Genomic DNA, 21,245 nt, shown 5'->3' with positions numbered 1-21,245 from the left:
ATAAATAAGATGCTGGAAAAGGCATACTAAGTAAGCTGATGACTTAGAAGAGTTTAGGAAGAGCAGAAAAGATATTTAAGAAAGAATTTGCAAGTGCATTAGAAACAGTAAAGAGATGTAACATCAAACCAGAAACAAGGAAAAATAGTCTGACAAGTCTCAGTATCTTTTATTGTGTGTATATGAAATGCAGTTTGATTGCTACAAAGGCAAAGCAGGAAGTGTGCCAGGAAGGCAGAGTCATTCTGAAAAATCTACTTTAATTACAAGGATTTAAAGGCACTCATCCCTACACCCATTTCTTTCTATTTTTTACTAATAAAACCTAAACTCTAAAATTACCATTCCCCCATTTATTTTCCCCATACAAGGAAAAAAACGGAAAAAAAAAAACCAAACCAAAAAAACAAAACAGAAAACCCTAGAAAACAAACCACATTGCATGACTACAAATGGGATTCTTGGAAGTTACGTATGAATGGAATTCCACCTTACCTAGAAATGTATGAATGAATAACAGACTTATATTACACCTAAATGGGAAAAAATTGAAAGGAACTGTCAGCATGGATGAAAAGTGAAATGTACAAAATAATACAGGAGGCAACAACCATAACCTTCCAAGATAACTTCAGCTTTTTTTCCCCTACAGAATACCAAATCCTCTAAAAGGATACTTCACACAATCATATGTTGATGTAGAACTAAAACTGTTTCTCAGCTGTCCAACTTTTTCCCATTACAGGTACACCACTGCATCTGAATCCACAGAGCAGTCAGAATACTGATTTTTGCCAATCTTACCCTGTTTGATTGATCTTTGTACAAGACAGACTTTATTTATACAGAATTTCTCATTAAAGAAAAACAAACTTGACTCTTGATAGCAACAAAAACCATTTACTAATGATAGGATGATGTATAAACTATACCAGAAGAGTGACATGTCAAGCTGCTGTTAACACTTTTATCCAAAGATCAAGCAGTTTTGCATGCCTTTCACTTTTTTATCTGTCTTTTTTAAAAAAACTGAAAGCTTTTATGATGTTTTAAGAACTACATGAACACAAGTCTGTCATCACTGCCCCAGCTTCACTAAATATAAGCATTTACCATGACTGAAGAACTGAAAAGTACCTATCAGAAGGAACACTAACCCTCAAGGCTGAATTTTAAGCCAGGTATCATAAAGTGTAAAATTCAAAGTTGAGGACTGACTTTTTTTTTTATTTCTAACCAAGTACAGACATGTAGAGTCTAACCTGCAGCCATCAGGACAATGATAAAGAACAATTCTAAGGAAAATAACATAAACAAACAAGCTAGTTGAGATTTGTCAGACTAATTCTAGCTTGAAGTCCAGCCAAAGAACATCTGAATATGACCCTTCTGAAGGAAAACTATATCAGCATTACACAGAGATGCCATTAAGAAGCAAAGGCACGCAGATTGGAAATCATCTTAGTGCATGTTGGAAACAAAAACCTGCGTTTTCTCAACTGATGGAAACATTAACTTCTCTTTGAAGAGCAATTTGAGTGCTGGAGATAATAAAAACATTGCAGTCAGAAGCTAGGGTGTTTTTTTGATTGATCTTTTCACAAACTATCATACCCTTAACTACACTGCTCATGATTATAGCCTTTTATGACTAAGCACACAGAAGTCCTTACCTTAGGATCAGTCTCTGCATCTTCCTCCTCTTCTCCCTCCTCTTCCCCCTCCAACTCCTATGACAAAATAGAGATAAACTAACAGAAATTAAAATAGGTTAAAAGTGCAACTTTTTGTAATGGACAAAAAGCAAACTAGCAAATTAAATTACTATGGTAATTCTAGAGTGTTTCAGATGTCAGCATTGCGCTGATTTAAAAGAATTCAGCATCTTACAAGTTTTAAATAGAAAATCTTTAAAACATAATATAAAGGTCTTAGTATGGCTTAAGGTAACCTTCCTATGTACACTGCTGCTGCAGACCCACAGCAATTTTTCAACTTCTGCCTAACAAATTATTTGGAATTTTAGTTCTGGGAATAGGTATACATGCCTGATTTTGTTCTTTAGTTCAGTCTCCCTCCAAAGTGCCACTTTATTTAGATTACTGTGGACAGGCTATGCATTCCTGTACAGGATTTTTGCACTCAGTTTTACACACAACTACATCCAAGTGATAACATCTGGCACTGGAAACCAATTAAAAATACACATACACACTTCTATCAATACCCAGCTTAAAAAAAGAAAAATATGAAAATGTTTAGTCACTCAACTGCCTAAGCACAGAGATAAAAAAAAAGTCTGCATGCTGAAGGCTGCCAGCTCACATCAGATCAGCTTGATAGCCTCTGATGTACTCTGCTATGCTGAAGCTGACAACAATCAGGGATGTACCTTCGACAAATTAGCAAGAACAGCACAGTAAAAGCAATAAAGCAAAAATGTAAAGGATATATTAAGTGTGGTAACATTTAGTGGCTTTGTGCAAAGCCTTTCATAGTGTGTTTGTGTTCATACAACATTATTGCAAATAGACCAGAGCCAGCCTAAATTATTTATGGTGAGCAGTTGCATACTTCCCCTTTTTCACTTTGCATTTGGTAACACCCAGTCTTTAAGCTTATGACAACTAAAAGCTGACAGCTGAAATTCCACTACCACCTAAGGAACAGATATTTACCATGCAGCACTCTAGGAAAAAAAAAAAAAAAAAAAAAAGCTCGTCTTTAATTTTTGACTCATGTCAGAAAACAGCTTTCAAAATACTAGATAAAAAAAAGGATATATGCTCTTGCAGAAAGTACTTTTATGAAAAGAAAAAACCAGGCACAGTTTTGCAAGTCATGAATGCTGAACTCTTCTGGAAAGAAATACCATGCACAAGAGCATTTATGAACAACTGTTTTCTGCTCCATATAAAATTATTCCTGGCACTGGAATGGAATAGGTAATCAGTAATCTATAAAAAATAGTGTGCATCTCACCTCCTCTTCACCTTCTTCATCTTCTTCAAACTGAAAAACAAACCCAAGGCTTAATTAGCTCTGCTAGTATCTGCTTAAAAACTTCTGCAGTGATAGGTGTAGCATATTCAAACACTGTAACTGAAACTAAACCCCTTCCAGAAGCAGATTAACAACTTATAGCAAGCTGAATGACCCTTCCCTATCCTCAGGGTTTTTTTTATTCTCATGTAATTAATACTTCACCCTAGTCTAATCAGAAAAGGAGAAGTATATTTCTATGTGCTGACTAATAAACAAATTGCTAATTGCATACATACATTATCATCATCCTCTATAGCTTCCCCAGTGAAATACAGCACAGCACGAGGGACTATCCTTTCGCGGAAGAAGTGTCCAATTTCAAAATCTGCTGCTAAAGTGAATTCTGAATCTTCATCCTGTAAGACAAATCAGTCTGAGTTTTCTACTGCAAATGTGATGTGATACGCAGATGAAAATATTTCAAAGTAACAAGTTTGGGAAAACATCACACTGTCATCACCAATCTTCAGGTCACAGGTACTTTCAGTATACTTAACTTAGTAACAATAAAATCTAAATCTAGATTTGTAGAATTGAGATTTTCTGTACAAGCTTCCCACTTTCTACACACAGGTCAGCGTTCTGCTGAGGCACCTTTTATTAAAAAGGTCATACAGACTTGGCTGGCTCTGGCATCTGACATTGCAGCACTGCTCAGAATGCTCCAGACTGATTTTTCAAGTCAGGTACCAGCCACACAGTACTGCTGAGTGGGCAGGGAAAATAATGACCTCCCCAACAGCGACCACTGGAGATGTCTTGGATCAGCAAGCTGTGTAACAGTGAACTGTCAGTGAAGTCGACAGTATCTTTCACTTTATCAAGGTGAAGCCCAGCTTTGTCAAAAGCAAAAGTAACAATAAAAATACACAGTACTGAATAAAAGAACCCTATAGTCACTGTACAGTGACTTGGTGAAAAGGATGTGGCAAAGAGCAACTGTGCTGTTTCAGAAACTTACCAGTGACTCTCCATCACCAGATACTGCAAAAAGAAAAGACAACAAATTTAAGAAATGCCTCACCCACCTCAATATTCAAGATGACAAAACACAGTATAAAGATGTTCTCAGACCAAAAAACATTGAAGTTATAAAGGCTTCACAAGGTAGCTATTAAAACTATGACAATTCAAATTAGTATTAAGTTAAACCTACAGAAATCGTAAGAATTTCATGTGTTGAGTTAAAGCATCAAAGCTGCCATTTGGATGTCAAAGATTTTTGCACAGGAAATACTCTTTCTACCAGGATGGGTTCAGAGGACATGTGGATCAACATATTTGGCTTCTCTATTAATGCTCTAATTACAGTAACTTCATTTGGCTGGAACACTACAAATCACCTCCTCTCCCTCAGAACAACTGGAACTAAACAGATGAACATTTTGACACCAATCTGCAAAGCACTGTTGAGAAGAGGCCCAGTACTGTAACCAGCATGGAACAGGGTGGGTTTTTGTTTGTTTAAACAAAGAAACAACCAACTAACCAATGACAAAAAAAAAAAAAAATCAAATCAATGCAAAAAACCCCAACACAAATCAAACCGTATTTCCCTTCTCTACGTTACCACGTGATCTACTGTGAAAGTGATAATTTGGCTCAGTTCTCAAGTTGGGAATGCAAGTATCCATTGCCAGCAGATGTCAGTGTCTTATCTTATACCTCTAATTCCGAAGTGTACCCTTTGAGTATTCAAAAGATCAACGTAACCCCAATAGGAGACTACTCTCCATGCTTTCCTCAAAGTAGCCACAAAAATTAAAGGACATTTCTGCACCAAACCATCCCCAACTTTAGAAATACATATCCCATGTTGCTTAACCCACATATATGGGCATTTCCAGTAGTAATTAGGAAGGACAGGTAGTTCATAAAGGCCCACAACAGAATCAAGAACCATTTTGTTCAGTACACCTCTGGAATCACAGAACAGTTTGGGCTGGAAGGGGCCTTGAATATCACTAAGTTTCAACCCCTCTGCCCTGGGCAGGGACACCTTTCACAAGACCAGGCTGCTGAAAACCCCATCCAGTCTGGCCTTGAACATTTCCAAGAATGCCCAGAGAAGTTAAGGATGCCCCAAACTGTTCCACTGTCCCATCACTTTCACATTCAAAAATTTCTTCCTAATATCTAATGTAAACCTGCCCTCTTTTGGCCTAAAGCTGTTCCACTTGTCCTGTCACTACACACCCTTCCAAAAAGTCCCTCAACACCTTTCTTGTAGGACCCTTTTAGTCCCCACAATAAACTACTTCCCTCATCTATGTCTGCAGAAGAGGACAATGAAAGATGGACCAAGAAAAAAATAACGGTTTGGGAATCCATCTGAATTGTTTAAAATGTGGGTACACATCTAACATTAGACTAGGAAAATGAGAAAATTATGTATGGAGTATCAGGGATCACTAATTAATCCCAGAAGAAATGACAGAGTTCTATCACTTGACAGAGGGGCTTCAATGAAACCACTATGCTGTAACTTGACCAACAATGAAACACAGTTCTTTTCCATGTTAGAAACAAACTGATGCATGGAGCCATCCTGTGGTAAAACATGTCAATTTCTTTAAGAGAGTCTACAAGAGACTCTTTCCATACTATGAATCCTGTTTGCACTGGTCAATTTCTACAGAATAACAACAGAACAAAATCATCTGTTTGGATGGGTAAGACTTTGCAATCTTCCTCTAATAAGCACTTTACAATGCAGCAGCAAAAACAGTTTGAATGTTTAAGTCACATAAATACAAATATATATAAACATATTTTAAGGATCCTAAATTCTTCAATTTCCAAGCTTACCCTTTATTGGGCTGAAGAAGTTAAAAAATGAATCATTAGGTACTTGTTTAGTAATTGTCCGAACTGTGCCTCGGCCCTTGTGTTTCTGTTTCTTCTTGATTGTTTTAACTGTAACATTTTTTCCTTTCTTCCAGTCAATGGTACACCTAGAGACAGCAGGTGAGAAACAGCATTTTAACACAAGGCACCAGGGAAAAGAAGGAACTGAGCAGCAGAGCAGCAACATCAAGGCCAAGATGGCTTATCACTCTCTAAAGCTGCTTGACAAGATATGAAGTGGATCATAGTTCTAGAGATGATGTTTATGTTGGACAGGTCAAATATTTTCCTAAATGAAAAAGCTATACAAGTTTGTCTTGGCAGAGTAATCACTGCCCTCACTCCACTGTAATTCAATACCTCTAGCCCAACAACTGGACTTCTGTAACCAAGGACAGGATTAAGCTATTCCAGAAAAAAACTCAGCAGTCAGACTGTTAGAAAACAATACATTATATCCTTTAACTACAGGTCAAGGCAGAGTCCATATACCCTAAAAATGCATGTCCAAAGAGTGGCCAGGGAGAGCGATGCTTGAGCTGTCCAAAGAACAGTGCTCAGACTGACCTGGCAGCCAAGCACATCAAGCTGAAAAGAGACTAATTTCCAGTTCCATTCTGCTGCTGTACAAAATAACACTCAATGAAAAGCTTCTTTCCATTCAAACAGGTTTTACCCAAAGCTGCACATGGCAAATAGTGAGGGGCAAACACAGCTAATTCTCCTATAATGGAAGTAATGGTGTCACAGTAACCCTTAAATGCCTCAAAAATACCTTGTCCTATAGACAGATGACCAAAGTCACCAGTTTTATACTTAAGCTGTATAACAAGGCACAGACACATCTTCCTGCTCTACTTGTACCATATCAAACGCCTTCCTCAGGAAACATCAACTGAAATCCAAGTTTTGACAAATCTGCAATCCACGAAAGCATTCCTTTATAATACTTAAACAAAAAATATTTTGCTGTAATGAACTAAAGTTTTCTTCAAAAAGGAGTAGTCTGTCACTTAGGCACAACTTTCACTCAATATCCAAGAAGACATTTTGCCTCACTGCAGGTGAATGCTGGATTCAACAACATGTAGAACTAAAAGTCAAGAGGCTTTGAGGTTGTCAGCATGCCTTCACAAAATCAAGTATTTGGCGTATCTTAAATGTGAGTTAAAAAACCCCCAAAACCAAACCACCAAAATGCATCCTTGAAGGGGTAGGAAAAAAACCCTAAAAACCAAATAATGACCAACAGAAAAAATACTTAGACACTAAGCAAAATAGGGTAAACAAGTCACTTTTCATTTGTGTCAGCTCTGCTCTGGTACTGGAATTTGGTTATAGAGCAGAGACCATGGATAGGAAGACAAAGGGTTCACTTAGATGGAATGATTCTTTTACCCCCAAGAAACTCTAATGTGGTGTTCAACTCAATAGACTTCCAGAACAGACATGGGAATTCACGATCCACAGCTGTTTTCTGAACATGTGTTGCAAACACAATAAAAATAAAATTTTTAAAAATTGCTGCATTAGCCACAGCTGCCAGGATCAATCTGCTTAACCTTTATGTTCCAGCCTCAAAACAGGCTCAAAGAACACCTGATAAACATCACCTATTCCTAAACCAATTCCTGCTGGAATAAAAATTGCTGAGGAGATGACAAGAATCCAAGAGAGTCCAAGGCTACTTATCAGACTGAGGAGGGGGGGTAGTCTGTGAGAAGTAATGACTAAAAATAATTTATCCAGTTATCTTGAATTAAAAGGTTTGTTACCTCAATTAGAGAACTATTAAATTCGAATGGTGTTCCATTTAAAATGTACACAGTGTTAAAATATATCTCCATCTATGCATCTGTTACTTTTGCATGCTCAGACTAACGTCATCGTCAGCATCCCTACAAACATTCCCAGTTCTGAAATCAGTAACAATTTTATCTTTACTAATTATTATCACAATAAGCAAAAAAAAATACGCATTTTTACTTCAGAAGCTTTTTTGAATTTCAGTTTTCCTTACCCCTCACAATCAACTATTTCAGGTCCTTCAAATGAAAAGGGATCTGTCTTGTCTGGCTCCGACTTCATCTTGTATGTTTTTGTCAGGACTGAATTAGAAAAGTAGTCATTGGGCCCAAAGTGGAACTCTAATGAGAAAGACTGGAAGAAATTTTGTTACCACTAACTTTCATGTATGAAATAGTGCATAAACATAATTATCATTAATCAAACTCTGAAAATAGGAAAAAAAATAATTTGATGGCAAACATATTTGAAACTACAGCAGAAGCAGGAAATTATGAATGCCAATGAATTTCAAATGTGCAAGAAGCTACAACAACCTTGGCTTAGATTCAAATTATAAACTGGTAATTAGTACATTTCATTCACCTTCACATAAAGCACTGCTGTCTTGAAAGCAACCTTAGAAGTATTTTGAGAAAAGTCTTGACTTCATTTCCTATGGAAGACTCTCATCATCCTTGCTCTAGTGGTGAAGTTGTTATTCTGAAGTCATTTTAACATTGTAACAACACCATGTGGTTCTATTGCTCCCCCAAGTCTGATCAATATTATGATCTTAAGAGAGTGAATCAGACTTTATTTCCAATTAAAGTACAATTTAGATTGCAAGAGTCTATGTAAATAGCACAGTCCTCCAGGAACCAGAAGGTTTTTTTCCATTCGATAACAGAAAATCCTGCAAAGGAAGACTGATTTCATAAACTGAGTCCTGCAACCAACATGTTTCAACAGCCTGAAGCAGGTGTTTCTGGTTATGTCTGAACCTCCTCTGCCACCCAAAAATTGTTTGCAGAGGTTCAGTTTCTTACACGGAGAACAAAAGACTCATTACAGAAAACCACAGCATCCATGATGCATCAATTTTCAGTAAAGGTTTCTAAACTGCCTGCACAACTTTGCACCCAGGAACAGCTATGAACATTTTAAAGTACACTAAAACTCAAGCTGTCTTGGAAAGGGGAAACAATAAAGAATAAAGGTTTTTGGCAGCATTGATTTAGTGGCTTGAAGGGGGAAAAAGTCTGCAGATCAGTTCAGCACAACAGAAGGACTGAAAGCCAAAGCTCCCAACACCACTGCCCAGCCACAGCATGTGTAACAGTTACCTTAAATATCTGATTTACTCTCCCAGTAATATGCATTACGAATTAGCCCTAATCTGCATACAAAACAGATTACATAACTGCCAAAAAACTGGCCCTGAATGTACTTCCCCAGGCATTCTTCAGATTCAGGCCACAAGACTGCCTGTTATCACCAAGTCTGCCTTGCCATCCTTTTTCTCAAGGCTATTCATGCATGGACAAGATAAATAACTTGGGACAGTTATTTAATAATAGCCTGTTCATTGCAGATATTTATCCCTCACTCATCTCCCAAAGGCCCCTAATCTTCCTAAGACCCCACGAATCTCCTCACATGACTCATGCCTGCTAAGAGGGTGGTCAAGGAGTGATGGAGAACAATGGCAACAGCAGCCTTCCCAAACCCCGTGCTCCCTGTTTAAGGACAGGAAGCCACTGGGAGCCAGCAGTACACTGGAATATCACACTGGCTATTTCAGCTTTACTTCCCTTTAAAGCACTTCAAGACAGCTGCATGGTTTGGAGGCTGTCTTCAGCTAAGGCTAATCTCTCTCTGGCAAACATCCTCAGGGGAAGAGTTACAAACTTAGCTTATCCACTACCAGTGACGAACACTCATACCCAAATAATCCCATAAACCATCACTGGGGCTATAAATAACCAACCAGTGGCACTATTTAGCATGCAGGATTCCAAGGGCTAGCAAGACAAAAATATCTGCATACACTGCATTTCAGCATCTCAGTGTATACCTGCTAATCAGGAGACAAGAAGCTCCAAGCTCCACCTAATATTTCAAGTGTTGTAATAACCTTTCCAATACTCTTTATGTGGACATCTCTGGGGTTTTTTTATCAAATATGTGCTCATGAAGTTAAAAAAAAAGAAACTGCCTTTTTTTAAGCTACTTCAGTTATACCTAGATGCATCATCTAGGTCTGAATATGCTAGCTAAGGATCCTGATGTCCAAATAAATATGTAAATATAAACTACAATTATAAAATACATATAAATTTATCCATATGGTTATAAATAAGTGAAAGTAAACAGCAATGGAGTCACTTATGCTTCATGCAGATAAAAGTTTCTATGTGCAGGCCATAACAAACAGGACTTTGAAGCACTTTAACTGCAGTCATGTAAATTCACTTTTGGTGTGCCATAACTATGATTAATTGTTTTGGATCAACAGTAAATTAGAAAATTCCTAATTATCATGTATTTCTTGATCAGCAAAACCTAATCCCCAGCAGAATTAGTGTATCTATGACACTGGTTATGTGAAGTTCATACAGTACAAAGCTACCACTGCTGCACCAATTTTCAGCAAAGAACAGCAGATTTTGTTGAAAGACAGTCACACACAGCTGCAGAACAGGTTTCATTGAAGCACTTAGGAACACATCCTTTGTCTCCAAATACAGAAGGGACATGGAGTTTGTCAGCCTTCCATTATTGGATTTAATGTAGCACTGGAATGGAACCTATTTGCAGAAAAATGCTGTCAAAAGGTTACGAACAGTGCGAGACCAGATAAATCCAGTGTGTAAAGAGCTCTCCAGCTTGAAGTACTATAAAACAAAGCTGAATGAGAACACAAAAATGATGTAGGCAAAAAAAACCCTATTCCCACCTCATCCAAATGCCACTGACTAGATATGCTTCAAGACAAAACAGGCAACTTCTTAGAATACCTTACTTTGTGCTTAGACAATTCATTTTCTTCCTAAAACCCATATCCTCTCCTTAAGCCCTATCAATCTTTAGAAACTTAATTCTCAGTTTTTCTCTGCCATACTACTTTCTTGGCAATTCTCAGCTTGAGTGTTTCAGTACTAGTAGAATAAAGACAACAAGGAATAAAAAAAACCCCAAAGAACTCCAAACCAACTTGCTATTAACCATTAAAAACTATTCTGAGAAAGTCCTTCCACCTTTCTTATGTGAATCTTCAATGATGGCTGTCTTGCATTTCTTACAGGCATTATCAGAAGACCATGGCTCCATAAGGCAAAACAAAAAATACCAAATATAAGAAAAAAGCCAGAATGACAAAATTTGAAGAAAGTATGTATAGGCTCAAATTCCATCCTTCTCCCTGCCTCCCCTTCAAAGGGAGTTCAAGGAATAAGTGTAGTGTGCATAAAGTGAATAAGCAGCAGAGCAACTTCTTTTCAACAGAGCAACTTCTTCTCAACAAACACAGTACCTGTTTCTGTACATCAAACGTAAACAAGAAAAAATTTCCAAAATTAAAAAAACACGAAGCAGTACTTTAAAAAATACTCATGAGGTACACTTTTAAAATACTATCTAATATATTTTCTACTCTTTTCAACAGGCACAGTATCTATAATCATTGTCTTTGATTAGTATTACCAAGTCATATCACTTTTGATATAATATTTGACACCCAGAATTTTTCCCACAATTGAATTTCAAATCAAAAGCAGCGATGCAATTGTATTACTAAGAGCAGCTACACTTGAATTTGAGAGAGAAAAAGAAAGGAAAAACTAGACAGATCTCAGCCAGAATTTTAATCTGGAAACTACAATAAATAGTAGTTTCCTGATTACTAGGAAATCAGTCCTAGTCCAGGCTAAGAATGAAAGAGCAAAGAGACAGGAAAGCTGAAGATAAATATTTCAAAGGCAATGCATGAAAATAATAACTGAGAAAGAAACTTCCCCCACACACACCAGCCAAAGAGAGCTGAATGAGTATTTTGGAATGCTGCTCACTTCATTACTACAATCTTCATGAGAAACAAGCAGAGAAAACTCACCATAGGCTGTCCTGGTTCAGAAAACTTAACTTTAATATCCTGCAGATGTTTCAAGATAGGTTCATCATATTCCTAAGCAGAAAAAAGTAAAATCCAATTCAGCAGGCAGTACTCAGTAAAACAGTCTCTCCTTAATGAAGAAGCAAACCTTGTAACAAACTCAACTATTTCAGTTAAAGATCTGAATATAAATTTCTTAATCATAGTTGCAAATTCTATATGCCAAATTCTCAGTCATTTTAGGGCTGACCTTCAATAAACAAAGCTGCTGGGCTGTATTACTGAACATTTATGTATTACAGTAACATTTATCTTATCTTACAGATAAGATAAATCCTCCAGGGTATTTATTACCAGTGAGATTCAGAGGCAGACACACTCCAGGGAATAATTCTTTAACAGCATTAAAAGCCACTAATACAAGTGCAGGCATACTACCTAAGCTATTTAACATGAATTCAACCAATCCAAGGTATTCTTATAACCTTGCAAAAGTAATCCTTTATGGATTAAACTAAAAATGCTTGTCCATCATCTTAAGCATCTTCAGGGATTTCAAAGACTCAAAAGATTTGGTGTCTTACACCACAGGATTGACTCACACTCCACAAGGACTGACTATTAACAGGAAAAGCCGCAATTCATTTAACACAGCAGAAGTTGTTCATTTCAGAGTAAAAACTTACTTGTACTAATTCACTTAGCATATCTACATTCCTAAAGATAGTAAACCAGAAGTCTGGAATTCCTTTGACATTTGTCTCTTCTGCTTTTTCATCTATTACCACTGCATTTTTCAGGTCTCCCTGGGAAAGAAACAGAAACAGCTGAGAAATTAAATTGTGAATTCTCTGTATATTTAATAAACAGAGACAGAAGAACAAAGCAATTGCCATCTCTGAAGCTGTGTTTAAGGAACACTTGAAATCTACTTTTCTTTCCTCTGCAAATTAAGTTAAGAAATACAAGGTTTATTTACACAATTGAACATATACACAATTCAGATTTACTTTCAACTCATTTACAATTCTTCTACATGAAGACTAAAATAGACCAAGTGTCTGCTTCACTGATTTGACACAACAGAAATAATTAAAACACTGCCTTTCTAGAAACAGAAAGAAAATATAAATGCATTTCTGTTTTACTATTAATCTCATTTTTGTACCTCCATAAGCCACCTACAGCGTTTCATCTAAAAATGTAAAATTTAACTTTGTCCTCTGAAATGCTGTTTTAGCTCGCCCATTTTTCAGAATACTTGTAAAGTTGTTTTTTACAGTTTGTTTTTTCATTATTATGCTGTGTGTAATTATTACTATTTTGGCAAACAGGATGCCCTCCACATAACTGATGTGAAATGTTATAAAAAAGAAGAATGAGGAAGTAATTTCTCAATCCTAAACAACCCTGGGAATTCAGCCTGAATTAGCTGCACCTTTCCTTTTACACCACTAGATAGCAGCAGATATTTGAGATGTCTCTGGCAGTTACTTGGGTTATGACGTGCCAAGAATCCATAGCTGCAATTTATTTCCCATGTAGACAAGTTTCTGATTTTATTGTGTGGAATATGGCCTGTCAATGCTGTATTTACACAGAGCCTAAGGAACGGTTTTTGCTCATGCAAATGGAGCACTGTGTCATGCTAAATCTCAGGAGATCAGTAAAAACAAAGAGAACAATTCACTTTGAATACAGAAAAAAAACAACAAGAAGAAATCAGGCTAAGGGGAAAATGCAAAGAAAACCTGACAGAATGGCAAACAGAGTTTTCTAAGTAGGTCACTTTTCTGAGACAAAGCCTGAGCACACATCTCCAGAAATGATGCTGGGAAAGTAACAGGCAGCCCACAGACTATATTATGCCTCCTAAATCTAGACAGCTCCTACTCAACAGGCAAGTAGGAATCCACCAGCCGAGCAGACATTTTATGAGCTTGATTCTGTTTTACGACTGTATGACAAGTGTCTCACCTGTGTTTATGAAAATGAAAGCTAAAGATGTCCCCCAAAATAATGGAGACAGGCAGAGAACCAACCAGTCCTTTATTATCTTAGGGTTTCATGTAGCACTGGAATGGAACCCATTAGCAGGAAGGTGCTGTTAACAGGTTACGAACAGTGCCAAAGGCAACTCCTCAATTCCTCCAGTCACAAATTTAAAAAAGGCTAAACTAATGGTGTAGAAGCTTTCACTGGCCATAACAGTGTATTCATCACAAGAACACATCACTGACACTAAAGTCCTTTCAATGGCAAGAACAAGAATTTAACTCTGACAATCCAATATATCCACAGTAGAAGACCCAGCTTATACTCACAGCCAGTTTTTCTTCATCCTCATTTTCACTGTGCCATTCTGACTCTGCATCTGTGGGTTCAGCTTCTCCATTAATAAACTCTCTTCTCTGTGATAAAATAACCCAAAAACGTAATTGAAGATGTAAAATTATATATATGTAACCAAAACTGACAGGAACAAATAAATAAAAATTATATACATAATTTTCCTACCTTATCAAAAAGAGGTTGATAGAGTGCTGCATATTTTCTCTCTAAGTCATGTACTTCTTCATAGAATTTAGCTTCTATATGAGCACATTTCACCTGGAGCTTTTTCAAGGCATCAATTCTTCTTATCACTGCTTTTGGAAAGCTAAAAATCAAAATTATTTAAGGTTAAAAGTTAGTTGCCTCAGCATTATTTCACATATTACTGACAAAGAGGTTGCTTATAACTACATGCAATTTTTAAATAAAAGGCTTATGTCAAACATATATGTTTCTCCAAACCCTATTTCAAAAAGTTGAAAGAATCCTCTCCTACCCAAGTTGTTCTCAAAGGTGTTATCTTCTGTTCCATTCCCTGGGGCCACTACCCTCCCCGTGTAGTTCAGAGATCTGAAATTAATACCTTTGTTTACACCTAAACTTTGAGACTAGATTTGTGTTGATCCATCTATGAAAAATAAGAACTGTGCATTCTACAGGAGAAAGCTCTGATTCATGGGTCATGCTCACAAGGCACACACTGCCCATCTGCACTTTAAATTGTTAAACATTTAGACATAGTCATGTAAAGTGATCTCTTTAGAGAACTTAGGTTTTTTTTTAAAAAGATGTCTACAACCTGCTATTCTCAGTCGAGAAATAAAAGCATAAGTATTTACTAAAGGCAGCATTTAAATCTACTTTACAGTCAATATAAAACTAAGCTTCAAACTAGGGATATACAGGTCCTGAACTTCCCATTACATCCAGGACAGCAATCTTATAGAAATTATGAGTCAATGTAGCACATACCCTGTCAGAATAAGGGTCACAGAAGGAAACAAAGGAGGGGAGGGATTTATTTCTATCCAAAACAAGAAATGGCCATGGTAAATAGTGAACAGGACAAAATTTTGTTTGCAAGTTTGCATGAGGTAAAACTTCACTCTTCTTCCAGAAGATACTATGAATCACAGGTTAAGTAAACCATTTTTCTAAGTGAATAATTTATTCTAATTTTCTATCTTAATGACACAGTAATAATATTCTTTTATGCCTTCAGTCTTTCAGTGTTTTATCATGCCCAGTACTTACGTTTCAATGTAACTTGAAGGAGTAACTGATGTGTTGTCAAGACGTTCCTGAAGAGCTGCCAGGACCTGTGGATTTTGCATCACTTGGTCTGCCAGCTTTTCTATGAAGACAGAAAACCCCTTTTAAACAAATTTGCATTGATTTATAGTGCTTTTGTCATACGGTGTCTTACAGCAGTCACAGTAAAAACACTACTTTCACATCTCAAATAACACCACTGTTATTTGAGGAGTGAATATAGTGAGTATTTTACTACTAACACAGTTACTTCAGAACCACATTTCAGGAATATAAAATTGGATAATGATAGAAAAAGCACTCTTTGCACATCTATCAGTTGCTTTTAGAAGCAAGTAGTACATTGACAACATAAGTAAATTTCCTGTTTTCCCCTCATGTAAGAAAGTACATACAGAAGTCTCTATCCTTCTGTACTAGCTGTACCTTAAAAGCCACATATAAATTTTCAGGAGAACCACTGAACCATACTTCCAAGACAGCTGTTTTCCAGTTAGTGTGACTCCTGAAAAAACCCTTCCAACTCTGTGTACTTCCAACACTGTGACCTTGACAACTACTTATTTTTTACTTCAAGAACATTTTACAATCTGTAAGATTCCTCAACCATCACAACACTTCCCAGAAGACTACTTTTACAGGAGATTAGATCTAAAATGCTTCTGGTTAGGTGTTAAAAACCCTTACTAATAACCATGCACCGTGTCATGGTGTGAAGGCTTTTGCTTTTCACATCTTTCCATTCTTTCTCAGTGCTCTTTTCCCCAGACATTAAAACCCAATAAATTGCACAGCACACACTAACATGGTGAAGCTTTTATGTGCTTGCATTTGTGTGTTGCTTTGTTTTTCTTATTTATTTGAAATTGTTTTTTCTCAAGCAACTTGACTTTAAAAGTTATTCAATGGTATCTATCGGTTCTCATGAGATTTTCAACTGCCAGTCACAAAGGACTTTAAAAAAAAAAAAAGGGATAATGAGGGAGACCTAAAGAACATTCAGTGACCATGTATATGAAACAAATTTCACTACAACTTACAAATTTGAGTATCTGAAGAGGTAATGGAACTGTAGCTTTTCTGCACTCACAAACAATTTGAAAAACACTACTCAGCAGTTATCTGTACACCTTGCTAATGGAGAATAAAAACTTCAGAGACATTTTCTGAAGATGCACTTTCTCAGAAACAAGACAGTAAAGACAGTAAAGAACTAGCATACAAACAGAACTGCCCATTTTAGTAATTATGCTGACAAAGAATACATGTTGTTACAAGCCAGTCTTTGCAGGCCTTATTGCAAGGGTCTAGAGGGTCATTTCAGGCAATGGTAAAGCACCACAGCCACAACACATACAAAAATACAGCCTTCACTCTGGCTGTGGCTGCAATAAACATGGAATACATCAGAAAGTGAACAGTTAGCCTAAAAACCATTGTTTTCATTGTTTTGCTTTCAGCTGTGAACACATCTTCAGTTTTGACTGTAAAGGCTTGTTACACTTCTGTAACCTCACCTACTACTATGTATTTCATACCTTTTTTGTTGCTTGCATTTTTAGCAGCCTCCAGAGACTCTGAAGCAGTATCTTCTGTTTTACTAAAAGAATTCCAAGGGTGACATATTAAAGTAGCATCACATTACACAAATGTCAGCATTTAAGCACTTTGGTTTACTACAGACATGTTTTACAGACAAGTATGCCAATAAAAGACATATTTATGTCTTCAAGCTTGTGAAAACTAAAAAGAAACAAACCAACCTCAAAACAAAACATAACAAGTCCAAAACAAAAACCTCTGACAGATAAATTCATCTCATTAAATGAATGGCTGGCCATTCATGTGTATGATTCAGTCTGCAAATCACATGGCCATTCACTCTGCACAGGAAAGTGTTATTACTCACAGATGAAAATATGAGACACTTCTAGTGTAAGTGGTGAAGAAAACATGAGAAAGGATGCAGGTATGAAAGGAAGATGAACAAGAGATAAAAGCTCCATTTCCAATTTCTCTAACAAGCTGTTTTGATAAAAACATTCACTCCTATTCTAAAAGACATGTCCCTGGCCTCCCCATCTCCCTGCTGCAAGGTTTTCCTTCTCACTTCCCGTGCTGGAGAAGGAGAGGGCTCAGCATGAGTCAACATCCAGCCAGGAGCCCTGTGCTCCCTGCCAGTTTAGAGGTCACAAAACGCACACTGGACAGTGCTGACATTAACCCTAACTCACACACAAAACCAGACGAGATATCACATATGCAAATGGGTATTATCAGGTACAGGACAGACCAGCTTATCCAGCACTGCAAGCCTCAGAAGAGCAGCAGCACATATGGATTTGCAACAGTTCCATAAAAGTAATGTATGGTCAAAAAACACTACATAAACTAGAAAAAAAGGTGCCTTTTGCATGCTTAAATTACACAGATTAGAGAAACACTAAGGCTCTTCAGTTCTTTAGAGCATTTAGAAAAATATTATCATTTTATTCTTATCTAAGTCTGGTAATCCACTCTCCACAGGTCAAAAAACCCAAAACCTCTCCTGCAGAACACCAGATATACACTTGGCTGTAACTACCTTGATTTAATTTCAGGAAAACAGTCCAACATACCTGTTATCTGCCATCTGTGTGCCTGTATCCACCTGCAAGTTGAAAAGTAGTGTTTAAAAATACTTGAACAGTAATTTGTTTACCTCAACAGAAGATGAAAATAGAACAGGTCATTGTTTAAAACCTCAATGCAAATTAACAGCTACTGGTTTTTTCTATTAAATTCATCATGTGTAATCCCTCCCAGTAAACTAAACAGCTACCACAATACCCAAGTCAAAAATGAAACTTGCTCAGGTTTTGAAGTCTGTCAGGTGGTTTAACACTCCTAGAACTTCTTTTCTCTGTTACATACGCCAGATACTAGTGAATTTCTACCCAAACATGGGTCTTCAGCCTGAAGGTAAGTGCCACAGTTTCCTAGATTAGCTCAGGATTCCATCAAAAAAAAAAAAAAAAAAAAAAAAAAAAAAAAAAAAAAAAAAAAAAAAAAAAAAAAGCCAAAGAAGACAACATAAAAGTATTATTTTCTAAATCCTTGACAGCATCATAGCAAATAATGAAGTTTAATCTCTGCCTATATAGCATACTTGAGCAAAAAACAATGAAAGTTCAAACAAATTAATTACAATAACTTCCAAATCACTTTTTTCTTTTATCACCCAAGCAGAAAAACATGTTTCACACGTCTGTCTAATCAGGGTTATTTTTGTGAGTAGCTGCTTCTGCTGCTCTACAATGTCCCTAAAACTGTTGCTAGATAAAAAGAACACCAAAGAGAAGAAAATTATGTAGCAAGAGAAGGGGTTTTGACCGTAGCTAGGAACAGAATCCCCAGTATAAAGATTTGCTCCTTATTTATCAAGTGTCAGAAAATGAAGAGGCAGGAGAGAAGTTAAAGTCTTGTTATTGACAATGATTGGAACCAAGTTTAGCACAGCTACCCCAGCCCCCAGTATCTAAATCAGCTCTCCTGAGAAACCAGAGGAAGCCAGATTGTCTAACTTATTCTGTTGTCCTTTCTTTTCTGGGGTGAAATAGCCCAGCCTGCACATGTATTTCAGTAACAGAGACTGGGGTTTTTTACCCCCACTTTAAAAAGCTGATCATGAATTCCAATAATCACTACCTGCCACAGAGAAGCACAGGGGGTGTTTTCCACCACCAAGCTTTCACAAAAGCAGACGTTGGTCTGTGAGTCAAATTCAAAACAAAAAGTAGCTTCAATCATTCATCAGAGTTGACAGGTCTGCTTTCTCCAGCTCCATGAAGGCCAAACAGGCTGATCTCAGGCCCAGCTTCCAACAGAGGGCTACCAAAGAAGAACCTGAGTGCTCATGCCAACTTGAGCGGCAGCCCAGAGATTGCACGCACTCTTCCATCTGGAAAATGCTGAATCCTGCTCTCAGCTGCAAAAGCAACACTTGCACAACCATTTCAAATAGAATTGAAAAGCTTTGTTAGTTTTCAGCAGTACTAACAGCGTACTTCAGATTATTCCACAGGAAGTTGTCCACATCTCCCATATAAGCCTGGAAGCCCACCCTACAGATTAAGCCCAGGAACAAAACAGAGGGGCTTCTGGCAGAGCAGGTGTTCCACCAGCTCAGGCTGATTTACTTCCAAACACTCCCTCTTGCCTTACACATAACAGGAGAAAGTGGCAATGGCAGCAACCACCTGCTAGAGCAAAACAGATTTTTACAACCTCACAGCTGAAGAAATAAAGGAGCATAAATGTATATTTCCTTCCACTGCAACAGAAGGCAGGGGATAAAAAGATACAATTAAAAAGGTAAAACAGAGCAAACTGACCTAATACCAGAGTTCAGCCTACAAGTTACACGATGCCAGTCACTATTAGAAGAGGCAACAGTAGGCAACTAAAAATGCAGACTGGCAGTACTTAAAAATTACCCTCCAAGACTTGTGGCTTCCAGCCTCGGCCCAGCAACCGAGCTAATGGAACAGACTCTACTCCACATGAAAATTCCTCTGCTCAGCTGTTTGTGCTGTATTTCCTGCAGGGAACTACTTCCCAAGGGAAAACCAGATCCTCATCTGTGTTTAGAAAACACGGAATAATGTTTGAATAGCAGTGGCCAGCAGTTCTTGCCACTGGAACAGGCAAGAATCGGGCAGGTTCTGACAAAAGCCACTCACCAAGGAACACGCAAGAACAAAAAAAGAAAAAAAGGAGAAAGACACCATTCCCTGGTGCAAATACATACTTCAAGCCTTAGTTCACCCCAGAGTTGTGCCTTTGGCAAATGGAAAATAAAAAGAAGTATATAAATAAATAATTAGATGCATCTTTCTTAGAAGACAGCTTGTGATTGCCAGTTTCATTCCAGCTGCCTTGCACGGACTTCGCTGCCACAGAGTCAGTTTGGGACAAGCTGGTGAGGGCAGTGGAGGGGAGGGAAAGGTAATTTTAGAGACAGAGTTCAGCACTCACCAGTTGAAAAAACCAGAACCAAAGCACTGAGCCCTCATGACCACTGTCTTCATTGCTTTCCAAGCAACGTGACAGGCAATGAAGACATGAAAAAGCAACCAGAACCCAAGGAAATAACAAGAGAAGGAATCATTATTATTGCTGCCAGCACCATTAAGAGGCCAAATGAGTGCCTCACTTCTCCTGGGCCGCTCCCTGCTTCCGAATGACTCGGGCAGATGAAGCTCTGGGGATGGAGGGGATCAGATGGAGCCCCTATCCTACAAGGCAGGCTACTGCTGCAGCTTGTCTGGCACCAATGTCACACACCAGCAATCCCTTAAAGCTGCAGGAAACTGTAAACTGCATGCACACCACGATAGGAAGAGTTCATTACAAAGACAATATCCTCAAGGACGCAAATTCAAGGAAAAAAAACTACACGCTGGCAAGATGTACTCATAAATAGAGGTGCACACAGAATAAATCTTCTCTGCCTTGCAGAAACCTTCTAAACATAACTGAAGGACAAAACAGGAAACTGAAGGGCTCCTGAACTCACAGGAAGACTCCTGCCCACAGCTGCTAAGTGTTTTCCGTAACTACAACAAATCAGAAGAGAAAGTTACAGCTTCCGTTTCAGAGGCACTGAGCTGTAACCCCGCGGGAAGCCACAAACAAACAGTCGGACGCTTTCTGTAAGGATAATAAGAAGGGATCATGAAAAATTATTTGAGGAACAAACTCATTCACCTGTTCCACAAGTCCCGAACAGCAGCAATACTTAGATCACCTCCGAAGTTTTGTGAAAGGAACACTATTTTGTTTGGAGATGACCTCATAGAACGCTTCC

At 37.7% G+C, this 21,245-nt stretch overlaps 1 protein-coding gene and 2 non-coding genes across 6 annotated transcripts in view; all 3 read right to left on the bottom strand.

Moving 5' to 3' along the window:
* The window catches only part of NAP1L4 (nucleosome assembly protein 1 like 4), a 28,082-nt gene that overhangs the window by 6,036 nt on the left and 801 nt on the right, over window positions 1-21,245 (bottom strand). The window contains exons 2-15 of one of the 4 annotated variants that reach the window (XR_005956273.1): window positions 18,016-18,047; window positions 16,936-16,997; window positions 15,380-15,479; window positions 14,309-14,450; window positions 14,116-14,202; window positions 12,478-12,597; window positions 11,792-11,863; window positions 7,913-8,052; window positions 5,854-5,999; window positions 4,007-4,029; window positions 3,282-3,401; window positions 2,983-3,012; window positions 1,674-1,751; window positions 496-533 (exon numbers count right to left, since the gene is read on the bottom strand). Coding sequence is in view for 2 of the 4 variants with exons in the window: in XM_041481093.1 (XP_041337027.1) it covers window positions 528-533; window positions 1,674-1,730; window positions 2,983-3,012; window positions 3,282-3,401; window positions 4,007-4,029; window positions 5,854-5,999; window positions 7,913-8,052; window positions 11,792-11,863; window positions 12,478-12,597; window positions 14,116-14,202; window positions 14,309-14,450; window positions 15,380-15,479; window positions 16,936-16,997; window positions 18,016-18,029 (1,119 nt within the window). In the remaining 2 variants the exon portion in view is untranslated. The remainder of the gene's footprint in view (window positions 1-495; window positions 534-1,673; window positions 1,752-2,982; window positions 3,013-3,281; window positions 3,402-4,006; window positions 4,030-5,853; window positions 6,000-7,912; window positions 8,053-11,791; window positions 11,864-12,477; window positions 12,598-14,115; window positions 14,203-14,308; window positions 14,451-15,379; window positions 15,480-16,935; window positions 16,998-18,015; window positions 18,048-21,245) is intronic. The other 3 variants (XM_041481093.1, XR_005956272.1, XM_041481092.1) reach the window with 3 other exon arrangements.
* Window positions 10,410-10,530, bottom strand: LOC121361031. Its single transcript, XR_005956290.1, has one exon. It is a non-coding gene; the product is annotated as a small nucleolar RNA SNORA54 (small nucleolar RNA).
* Window positions 13,794-13,921, bottom strand: LOC121361032. The gene has a single exon (XR_005956291.1). It is a non-coding gene; the product is annotated as a small nucleolar RNA SNORA54 (small nucleolar RNA).

Source organism: Pyrgilauda ruficollis, unplaced genomic scaffold, assembly GCF_017590135.1.
Source record: "Pyrgilauda ruficollis isolate IOZ18807 unplaced genomic scaffold, ASM1759013v1 scaffold55, whole genome shotgun sequence".
Lineage (NCBI taxonomy): Eukaryota > Metazoa > Chordata > Aves > Passeriformes > Passeridae > Pyrgilauda > Pyrgilauda ruficollis.
The sequence above is the reverse complement of the archived record's forward strand: the minus strand, read 5'-3'. Positions and strand labels throughout refer to the sequence as shown.